At 35.7% G+C, this 11,023-nt stretch overlaps 4 protein-coding genes across 4 annotated transcripts in view; 3 read left to right on the forward strand and 1 right to left on the reverse strand.

Annotated features, from left to right (window-relative positions):
- Positions 1–1,228: 1,228 nt before the first annotated feature.
- LOAG_09143 (hypothetical protein) lies at positions 1,229–1,627 on the reverse strand (the record flags this gene model as incomplete). The annotated part of the gene is made up of 1 exon (XM_003144671.1): positions 1,229–1,627. The coding sequence occupies one exon, from the start codon at positions 1,625–1,627 to the stop codon at positions 1,229–1,231; it is 399 nt and encodes a 132-aa protein (XP_003144719.1).
- Positions 1,628–2,091: 464 nt separating this feature from the next.
- Positions 2,092–2,346, forward strand: LOAG_09144 (hypothetical protein; the record flags this gene model as incomplete). The annotated part of the gene is made up of 1 exon (XM_003144672.1): positions 2,092–2,346. The coding sequence occupies one exon, from the start codon at positions 2,092–2,094 to the stop codon at positions 2,344–2,346; it is 255 nt and encodes an 84-aa protein (XP_003144720.1).
- A 2,792-nt stretch (positions 2,347–5,138) lies between these two features.
- On the forward strand, positions 5,139–5,927 carry LOAG_09145 (hypothetical protein; the record flags this gene model as incomplete). The annotated part of the gene is made up of 4 exons (XM_003144673.1): positions 5,139–5,207; positions 5,266–5,279; positions 5,369–5,489; positions 5,721–5,927. 4 exons carry the CDS (start codon positions 5,139–5,141, stop codon positions 5,925–5,927), a joined length of 411 nt encoding a protein of 136 aa, XP_003144721.1.
- Positions 5,928–8,563: 2,636 nt separating this feature from the next.
- LOAG_17285 (hypothetical protein) overlaps positions 8,564–11,023 on the forward strand; it is a 3,637-nt gene continuing 1,177 nt past the window's right edge. Inside the window, exons 1-4 of the mRNA XM_020449945.1 lie at positions 8,564–8,688; positions 8,821–8,931; positions 10,494–10,628; positions 10,875–10,942. Coding sequence (XP_020306458.1) covers positions 8,600–8,688; positions 8,821–8,931; positions 10,494–10,628; positions 10,875–10,942 — 403 coding nt within the window. The 5' untranslated portion in view covers positions 8,564–8,599. The remainder of the gene's footprint in view (positions 8,689–8,820; positions 8,932–10,493; positions 10,629–10,874; positions 10,943–11,023) is intronic.

Raw genomic sequence — 11,023 nt, forward strand, 5'->3', positions numbered from 1 at the left:
AATTACCCCTTTTTTAACGTTTTATTTTAAACCACTCCCACTCTCTAATGCATATAAACTCTATTGTAAATCGGCTAATTCATTATGTTCAATAAAGACTTTACAATCCGGTGTGGACTCAATACAGCTCACTTCAATTCCACTCAACGCAACTCAGCCTGACCCAACTCAGCCTCTCGCAACCCAAATCCACCCAACGCAACTCAGCCTGACCCAACTCAACTCAACCCAATACAACACAACACAACACAACCCAATTCAAAGCAGCCCAACGGATCTTAGGAAGCCGATCGACAACACTGGTGATATTTGGCTATTGGTCGATATCACACTCCACGATTCAGAAAAAACCCACCACACTTTTCTTTTTTCGTTTGACAGAAGAGACAGATGCTCCTTTATTTCCATCATATTATCAGTCATCAGTACGGAAATATTAATCGAAATTTGGAATGAATTATCATTTCATATTGATTAAACTGTCATTACGGAGAGAGTGGAATACTGGTGGGTGTAATATACTGTATTCGATAAACATTTGTATCCGTTGCCGATGAATGTCGCACTGCAGAGGGGCAAATATATCAGCAAGTTTGTTTATATATTCAGAAATAAGACCCTTATCGGAACGGGAAGCTTGCTGTAGTACCCTTTTTATCAGTTCGGCTTTGTCAGCGACGGCTTAGTTTCTAAATAATTCCGACTTTAAACAATTTCGAAGTCCCCAATTAATTAATACAATTGGCATAGTTAAGAAAGTGATGATAACATTGCACTCATAGGGCATTATTTTTTATGAAAATTTTTCACGAAATGTTAGACTTCCACAAAATAATTAATGCAGAGTAGTATGAATTGAATAGATGATTCATGTTTGGTTTAAAGACACGTATGGACATGCAGTGATAAGTTTTTCATTATAGTTGTGAGCACTAAGTTGAGGATTCTCTTAGTGATTTGAGATGATATTTCCAGATGATTTAATTGGGAAGAACATTTCGAAGATTTATTTTACCTCCAAAGAAGTCATCTACATGTATGCCTTGGAAGATAAGTGGTGGACTTCTAGGAATATCAGAAATATTGCTAAATAACACAGTTTCTCACTAAAATTCCATCTTCTATCAACTTTTCTTCCAATCTTCCATTTCCTATAATTTTCATTTTTCCTTCTTTTTTGTTTCTAAAACTTCGGCATTTTGCAAAAAAAAAATCTCTGAGTACATTCTCATAGTAATTCTAAATTTAGAAGTGGAATTTTTGTGCATGTATGTTTGTTCGTGTCTGTGTGTGAATGTATGTATGTAATGTATATGTATATGTGTATGTGTGTGTGTATAATGTGTATGTGTATGTAATCCGTATGCATATGTGTATATGTGTATTGTGCATGTAATGTGTATGTGTATGTGTATGTATGCATATGTGTGTGTGTGTGTGTGTGTGTGTATGTATGGGTATGGATATGTGTATGTGTATGTGTATGTATCATACTTTCATCAATCCCTACATGTTTCGTAGTAAATAACATCGATCGGGAGAGATTTGCCATCCTTTTATCTGCCTTTACGGTCGATTGGTTGACTAGTGGATCGAAACTAGTGCCGCTATCAACTAATGTTGTCATTCTGTTGGAATGTCAACTTATGAATTCAAAAACTTTCTAGTTATAGATCAGTTGAAATTTGTTCGTCAATGAAATGCGTTAGGATGGAATATTGTGATGAATATGTACTTATCATTCTATTTATAACAACCACAGCATTTTGTTATCTATATTCTTATCAAAAATATCCAAGTTCATTGATGAGTGTTTGTCATAAGTTTCTGTTTACTCCTTCTCTTGACATTACCAGGATGACGAATGAAGAATTCACAGTGAAGAACCTTCTCGTGATGTATACTTTTGCAGTGTACATATCCCAGTGGTACCGAAAAAGAATCCCACACAGAAAGATATGATCACTGAAAGTGTACTGTGCTGAAAGGCTTAAAAGTGCACTGAAGCTAAAAACATCAAAAATAACTAAGCCACTGGGATTGTGTTACTATCACAGTTCACAAACATTGCTACTTATTATTTCAACTACGATGGACGCATCTGCACATTTGTCCAGCGTTACTACTCTTCTCCTCCTCTTCCTCCTCTTCCTCCTCCTCTTCATCCTACTACTACCACTTCCACTTACTACTACTACTACTACTACTACTACTACTACTACTACTACTACTACTACTACTACTACTAGCGTAACAGCGCGTAAACTTCCTCCTTCCTCATCTCTTAATGAGCGGAGGAAGAGGAAGTGCATACCATACCATCCCAGCTTCATTAAACAATTATGAAGCTCAGCATCGGTACACATCGTTCCGCATCTCTCCTAATATTATGCGCAGCTATCGCACTTCCTCACATTTCTATAGGTAGGCCTCTTTGTGTCCTCTAAATGCATTTTCACGCAACCAATTACAGCCGTAGATATTTTAAAATATTTAAAATTATTGCCTCTGAGATGACTTACAATAGATATTTGTTGAGGATTTCGGTTTCATAATCCCTCTGTGTCTTCCTATTCTTCTGGGACTGTTCGGATTGGGAGAAGTGAAGGCTTATCATGTGATAAGGTTAGATGTAATATAACCTGTAAAATATTGCAAAATAAGGAATTATCATTAACATCAATGCCAATTTTTGAGCTCTACTGAAAGCAGAAAAGGATTTATTTTATGTCTTTAATAAAATGATGCTAGCAGTGATCTGAATTAATAAGGAATTTGCCCTTACGATTAACGTCCTTTTGAGCCTCAAAATGTTGTTTTCGTGTTAACTGTAAACGAAATGACTGATATATCCATGCGCTATGTAATGATTGTTGAAAAAATTGGTATCAGATGATGCATCCCGTTAAAAGGAACTGTTCGTCAAGAATCGCTTTTGACAAAAATAGCATCATTTAGTTAGCTTACGAACTTATTGTGCATTAAGGCGGTTGATTTGTGTCGCCTTGTTGTCCTTGCTAGCTCCTTTAAAATGCTCATTCCTGTTCTCACTAGGACCGTCTAGTATAACTTTGAATCATTTTATGATACGGAATGAAGGAAACCCGTAAATGATACTCCTCAATATCGTAATACTTCATTTGAGGAGCTAATTAATTAGAAAAATTCTAGATGGATATTTCTGGATTCATTAGGCATCATAACTCTACAAACACTGCATTTACAGGTGCATACTCTCTTAATATTTCGTACAGTAATGAGAATTGCCTTTCCTCGATGTTTCGGTGACCTATTTACAGGGTCATGATGTGAATAAAAGTGACGGTGGCTAAGCGATTTGTAAGTTCGAGCTATGCCACAGTTTTAGGGTGATCGAAAACTAGCCTGACATACTGATGCTATGGGAAGCTTGATGGTAAAGATTTATCTGGTAAATGGCTTTGTCATGACAACAAATACAGCTTAAAAGTAAAGTTCGGATGAGCAACGACAGATGGGAAGAAGCCCACTGATACACTGAGGAAAGGGAAAGTGGATTGAAAGAAAGGGAGATCACGAATTGCTCTTCGGCCAGTATTTCAGCTGATTTCAAGGAAGGAGCATGGGAACGCAAAAGTTATCGTTCCAAGTTATTATCACAACAGATACCGTTGAATTATATCCTCAGATTTTTTTTTTCTGAGGATATAATTCTATTTGTTAAGGGTGGTATCAGAAAAGAGTGAAGTCCACATCAGTGAGTGTAATTTCGAATCATAAGTCGGATCAGGTCAAGTTCAGTCATGCAAGTCGCACTTGTTGAGCAGTTTTGCAGTGCACGAAATCAGAATAATTTGAGCTAGAAAAAAAGTAAAATTGAAGAAATGGAAGTTGGGTGGATGAAATGTTCACAAAAACAGGAATTATGAAATGAGGTGGAAGTAAACCTTAGTCATATTAGCTGTCACTGAAAGATGAATGAATTAAATCGACTGGGTTCCATGACATACATAAATTATTGATGGTACCGCTCGAATGACTTATTATCTCAGCTTTTCTCGCGTAATCGATCTGTACGTAGGACGTAGTTCGTTTCGCAACGATCCCTGCATCAATGTTTGATGGTTTGTTGCAGGTCATCGTCAAGTTTGTGGATCCAGCGTGATCGTTTTAGGTGAGTGTAACGTGGTTATTTGGACCCGCTTCAGTGATTATTTCAAATCGTCTTTCGTAACTGAGTAACTGACGTTCTTCTGTAAGCAGGAATAGTTGTATGGAATATGTTCCATTTGATATACTTTCATGTGGAGTTTTAGAATAGAGTACATTTGCAAAACCATTGTTTCTCGTATCTCATGAATTCTCTTTAGAAACTCCACATAAACTAATCTGTTAGTGGGATTTATATTCAGCTTCTTTTTTATATTAACAATCTAACTTGGTTGGTAATTGGAGGTAAAGTGACTTTTGTCTTTGGAGAATTTCAGGTGCAGACACACATATATAAAATATATGGAAAATTGGTCACTCTGAAGGTGCAGTAATTTTCGATAATGTTCCGGAAATTGGGATTTTTAGGAATAAACTGAGAATCTATAACTTTTAAGAATGGAAAAAAAACTACCCATGTATTTAATGATTAATATCTTGACCATCTGGAATGATTAATGCTTCACCTCTGGATGGAGAACCAATTTTTGAACATGAGCAATTAACTCTGATTCATTCCGAATATTTATTAAAGTTATCAAATGATCTCTAAAAAAATACACACAATAAAGGAGTTGTGATATTCATGTTTCATCTCTCATTAATGAAGAATGCAACTTGAGGCAACAAAGATCACTAATCCGTATTAATACATCTTAAGCAGTAAACTTCCCGTGATTGCTTCCTCTCACTCTGATCGTGGATGGTTTCTACGAGTTCTTGCTATCCGGATTCAAGTCTCTTATACTATTTGATGTTAGTTTCCTATTCTGTTATTTTCTAGCCTTTTTTCAAAACCGCGAGAACACAGTTCTCGATCGCAGATAAAAAAGCCCATATATTCTTTCCTTAATTCTTTCTTCACATCCTCCCTAACTAGGATAAGTGTCTATTTCAGTAGTCTGATGTTCTTATTATCAATATGACCTAGTCTTACCCTCTTTGACAATATGATTAGGCTTTTGGTTCACCCACAAAAAAAATTTTGTCCTTTCCATGCATTTCGCTATTATGTTCGGGTTTTCCATATATCTAAGAACCCACCAATAAAATTTTCATTGTTTTGTTTATTTTCAGTGCTTTCGTAAGACGTTATAGTCATAGACATAGATCATTACTTGCAAGGATTCCCATCTATCCAAGCCAGAGGTGGACAGGTATTAAACTGCTATGACTTCAGGAAGGGAAAATGTTGCACACTTCCTGATTCTGCGCCTATCGGTGGCGCAAATCTTACGACCATGACTATTAAATGTTTTGATGAAAAAATCACAGAGAATTGGTTTGGTGAAATAAGATACGTGAATTAATACTGCTTGCATTGTTTGCAGAGTGTAAAAGAAATATGACAGGAAGAGATGTGAAATCAAATAATTTAACATACATATGTCATTTCTAAAATTTCCGAAGATATAAATTTCCAAAAATTCATAGGTTATGTTCTTCCTTTGAAATCTTTGCGTTGCATATGTTCGTTCGGTCAATACATATGATACGACTACCATAGTAAGTGAATCTTTTCTCAATTCGAGAAAGAAAATAACGAGGACAAAACGGTGGATTACTGGAGTGCAGCCACGGTGGCGGGAAGTAAGGAGCACTTGGGTATCGTCAAAAAGGCGAGCTCATCAAGACAACAGGGCTGCTGCAGTAATACACAGTTAGCAGCAGCAGTTGCAACCGTTATATCACCGTTATCGTCGTCAGTTCTAACCGCAAGATATGTCGTCGTTGAGTAGCGGCCACAGCAGTACATCAAGCATGAGCAGTACCAGTACCGACCTCAGTTCTTGCAACATTGTATGTTTTTTTCCTTTTTTCTTAGTTAAAATCAAGGAAAGTTTTTGCATTTGTTTAGGTGCTACTTCTTGGCGACGTCTTAGCCAAATTCATAATAGCTGGTGAAGTTGGTAAATTGAAATTTAAACATAATACGACAAAAAGAATTTCACGTACATATTTTTGCTTCTGTATTTTTCGTTCAAGCACGCGCAAACATTTGCTGATATAGAATTATTGTATTTTAGTGGCCTTCTTGCGCAGTTAACACATGGCGCTGAATGTTGTCTGCATGCATTTAAGGATTACTGCTTTTGCATATTGTATTTTTAAACAAAAAAAAGATCAATACAAAGTGCGTTTGGCTTGGGAGAGTTCATTAATTCTTAATGAACCACTCGTGCACCACTCGGAATGTAGAAACAATACATGCGCAGATACGTGTCCTGGGTTTTATAGGATAAATTTTAGGCAATAATACTTATTAGGTAACGTTCAGGGCAGCTCCTTATTTCCTTATTCTGGACCATTCTGCTTGCTTGCACGACCACTGCAGTGTTTGACTTATTTTGTGAATCAATTTTACATGGATTTGTTTTGCTATTTGTACCGCAAATGAAGTTTTGCTGAGATGCTTTACTTGCCATTGTCTGACTCAGCATCATACTGAAATCGCTAGTTGCAAGAGTCATCACACTGTTGGCTACTTGGCTTACTTTATAAATAGTGCAGATCCTCGTTTGCAAAGTATTTATACTATCATATTTGATACAGTATTTTTTTCATCGCTGTGTGTTGTAAATGATAATCGTCGTCAGAACTTTCTAAACAGTTATGAATGTGTTAGAATATACATTCGATATGCAAGTCGCAAACGCATTTTGCATAGATAAGTCTTCATTAGCGTATAGCGCGTGCAATATAATAAACTTCCGCATTTGATGCACATGGCTCATCTTTACTCATTATCTTGTTGTTCGGTTTACGAGAATCGTTGCAAATGCTAAAAACGCAGAACCCGTGTATTTCATTAAGAAATTTCTATGATCTTGAGTGCATGGTATTTATTAAATTGTTCATGAAGCATTAATCTCTACATCATCACCTTTTTGCCTTCTTATTTTTTAGCTCTTAAATGTATACTTTTGGAAGGACAAATAGATGTTTTCATGGCGGAAAGTTCCTTTCTATTTACATGCGTTTATGAATTAGAAAACGTTTTGTGCGACATTTATATTGTGCCATACTTTTTACAGCATGTTCTGCTGTTTGCAAGGATCGATTTTTCTTTTTGTTACGTCAGCTTCTTACTTGCAAGCAACTGCTCGTCGAATAAGCCTGCTGATCTGATATTATGATCCCATTTCTTTTCTTTCGCTTCCAGAAATAAGAGCTGATACAAATATAGTATATTGCAAATGTGGGTAATGGAATGTATGAATTAATTGCACGATATTGATTTCATTAGTTCAAATTATTCCTACTAGCATAGCATTGGTGATGTCTGTGGCTATTGCTGCTCTCTAACTCTCTCCACTGAAGAGATCTGCGATACCCACTTAATGAAGTAAAAGTAATTGCACAGGCGGTTGATTTTACTTCATTGAGAAAATTCTTCCAAATTTAAAAAACTTTTTAAGATAAAACTGAAACCTAACCATACTAACAACAACCTACAATATCAGATTTTCTATTTTATCTGATATCATCTGACTTTTATATTTTCTCCCACCTTTTTTCGATAACTGGAATGTAGTTTCAAAGAAGTGCAGTGACATGGAAAGAAAAAAAGAAAAAATAGATTAAATTTACCATCACCAAATACGTTTGATATTTTTGTATTTCTGGCCCTATCGCGTAACTCACAAAGGAGAGCAGCAAAAGCAAATTTGAAAAAGCGCCACCGAGAGCACTATCACATAACGCGCCGATTGCACCAGCATCCAGTGTTACGCTCCACTGTTACTGTCACTACTACTACCTATCAGTTAGAAAAGAAGGTAAAACATACCTTTTTTATGTTGCTGATGGCTCACTTTTGCTGTGTTTTGTGATATTATCTTCACTCTCCAAAAATATTACTTGAAAACTAAGAATATATTCGCAGTCTCATTATGAGTGATGAACGTCAAATTACCCTTAGCTCTTGCCATTACTGTGATACGTTTTCGTCTCGATAGGATTGAAATTGAACATTATAATGAAACACCTAAAATGTGGTAAGGAAATGGACTTATCACGGTATGCAAAAGCTTAAGTAAACCTTTTTGCTTAAGGCTATCCCCTTTATGTATGGCAAAACTGCAAACAGTATGTCAAAAGATTCTGGGATTAGCTACATCAGCTCTCTTTACGCCTTTCGTTTCTTAGATCAATTTTAAGGTTACACATGTTATTGAGTACACGATAAGAACAGTAAGGACCAGAGAACATAGCTCCCTACATTTTTCTTTTATGAATTTGAATGTAGAAATGTTTTTTTTAAGGCAGCTGATGAGAGGAACTAAAAAATTTCAGTCCAGTTTGTTATACAACTGAATTTTTCTCTTGTCCATTCATTCATTTATGTTTAAGAAATAACTACGAAATGATTTAGCCAGGTCATATAAGCGGTCGTATCGCATCATTGCACATGACAGCATACTGTTTCGATGTACTCTATGCTGCACTACGCAATCATCAAGCTCCTAAAATACCTCCAACAATTCCAAACGAAAAATAGTATGTTTTTTCTACCGAATTGTTAGGAATAGATTTGATGGATGTAATTTTTTGTAGAATTTGAGGAAATTGCCGAAATTTGGTAAAAATACGTCGAAACAATTTTTGTAATCTCATTAATTTTAATTCTAGTCCGCTGTTTGTCACCTGGAAGAAGGGATATGATCGGCGTTTACGCGGTTGCATTGGAACGTTCACTAACCTTGTGTTGCATAAAGGCCTACATGAATATGCTATTATAAGGTTTCATACATTCTTTTATTCTTGAATTTTGTTATGAGTCAATAATGCTAAATTCTAAATGCTGAAGTTCACTGTCACGTGTTGCACTACCAGAAATGCTGTGAAAATAGTTGTTAACACCCATTTAAAAATATGGTTTCATAGAAAGAGTGACATCGTTAATTGTTTTTTCTGGTCGGTTTATTTTCATATTAAGTCATCAGAGAAATCTTATTTCTAACCAAAGTAGCACTGTATTTGTGTTACCTTCAGTTTCTGTCTTCTGGAGAATCTTTCTAGGTGATGCCTAAATTTTATGGATTACGAAATATTGACTATATTCCACCTGTATAAAGTGGAGATTGATACATTCCATAGTAGTGAATGAATACATTCCATATCAGTTAGAATAATACGTTCAGTACTGTGATTAATTTGTTGAGGTCTTTGGTAGCTGTGCAATAAAGTGTCACTGCATGCCAAAAGACCCACATAAGCTGAGATGAAAGATTGCACTTACCGCCCAAAATCACTTCTTTAATGACTATTACGCTTTCAATTTTTTAAACACCAAGTGAAGAAAGGAGGAGGATTGGAGAAGGATTAAGTGCTAGTGAAATGAACTTCATCGTTTCGAGCATTACGATTGTTAGATTTGAGTGATAATTTGGTACATAAAGCATAACATATTTTCAACTTACAACAAAGATTACTAGAGAATCGAGTTCCAGAGTTTCAATGTCGAACTAAATCTTTGTAATAGTTGGGTGTTTCCGTCCGTGTAGTGTATACCATTTGTAATTTTTGATGGGCAATGGTACTAATTTAATGTATTGTGGTCTATAAAGTGTTTTCTTTGCGAGCATTCTTTTATGCGACAAATTTACTCTAGATGGCGCTTTTGGTAAGCAAAGAAACGTGCTCAAAACCTAGGTTTCACCAAGCTAAACCCATTTTTGCTTGGGGCCTAGGTAAACGAATCACACTCGTTGTTTCCTCGTTCGATTCCAAGTCAAAACGTGTCGTTGCTGTGCGTTACGCTATTTCATTTATGTACTGTTTTTTCGAATTTTTCTTTTTTTTGACTGGAAATGATGTTTTTTTTTCCAGTTCATTCTTGAGTTTCTTCTTTGGAAACGCTGATCCAAAAACATTCGCGCAGTCGGTGAAGCAGAGATTTTGATGATCCACAGTCATTTACCACGTTATCTTCTGTCCTTGCTTTCTGAGCAAATGCATTTTGGATTAGCATGTAGAATTATGAAAAATATAGTTTCCAAAATTGGAAATAGAACATCTCAGCATTCTATAATTTCTTATGATGGTGGTAAAACAATATATTTGTATTCGTGATAAGACTAAAAAATTGTTCTGAAAAAAGGTTATCGGCTAAACAATGATAATGAAATACTGTCATGAGATTTCAAAGTCAGTAAAGTTCTTTCATCCTAAAAAAATTAAAAGGAAACTAAGAAGTGCATTAATTATCCTTAAGATTTTTTTGAGTTCAAGTGAATTCTGATTTTCGGCATCAGATTACATTTGGGTTTTTTGTCTTTCGAAATTGGTTGATTCTTTTTCAGTGCCTTCAAAGATTCACGTTTTGATCCTATCAATTTGCATGAAGTTGATCAGTTACATTGTACTGTGAGCATTTTAATTAATTTCGAAAAAGCTCGAGATTATCGCGATTGGGTTGTTGGCATTCATGGCATCAGGTTTGCAGCTTCTTGATTCGTCAGTCTTAGGAGTATGACTGGGGTACGATTATGCAGAATGTTCTCTTTTGTTTTGATTTCTTGAACTGGTTTATTACGGAAAGTAAATAAACTTGCTAAGAACGTGCGGGCACAAGTGTACGAGCTATAGCTCCTCATTTAATTTCACATTCCTTCAGTTTATAGAAAAAACGACTAACTTGTTTAACTATTATGTGAAGTGCATTAAGAGAAATTAATTTTCAGGATTGAATTTCAAGACAGTCATCATTATCGTGATGCTGTGTATCTCCCAGAAGTTGCTAGTGAACAAGGTTCTTTGTTTGTCGATTTCGAAAATTTGATGAATTCAAATTTAGTGGATTCAATTCTCTCTCACCCTCTCTCTCTTTCCG

The sequence above is a fragment of the Loa loa genome (genome assembly GCF_000183805.2).
Source record: "Loa loa unplaced genomic scaffold supercont3.57, whole genome shotgun sequence".
Taxonomy (NCBI): Eukaryota; Metazoa; Nematoda; class Chromadorea; order Rhabditida; family Onchocercidae; genus Loa; species Loa loa.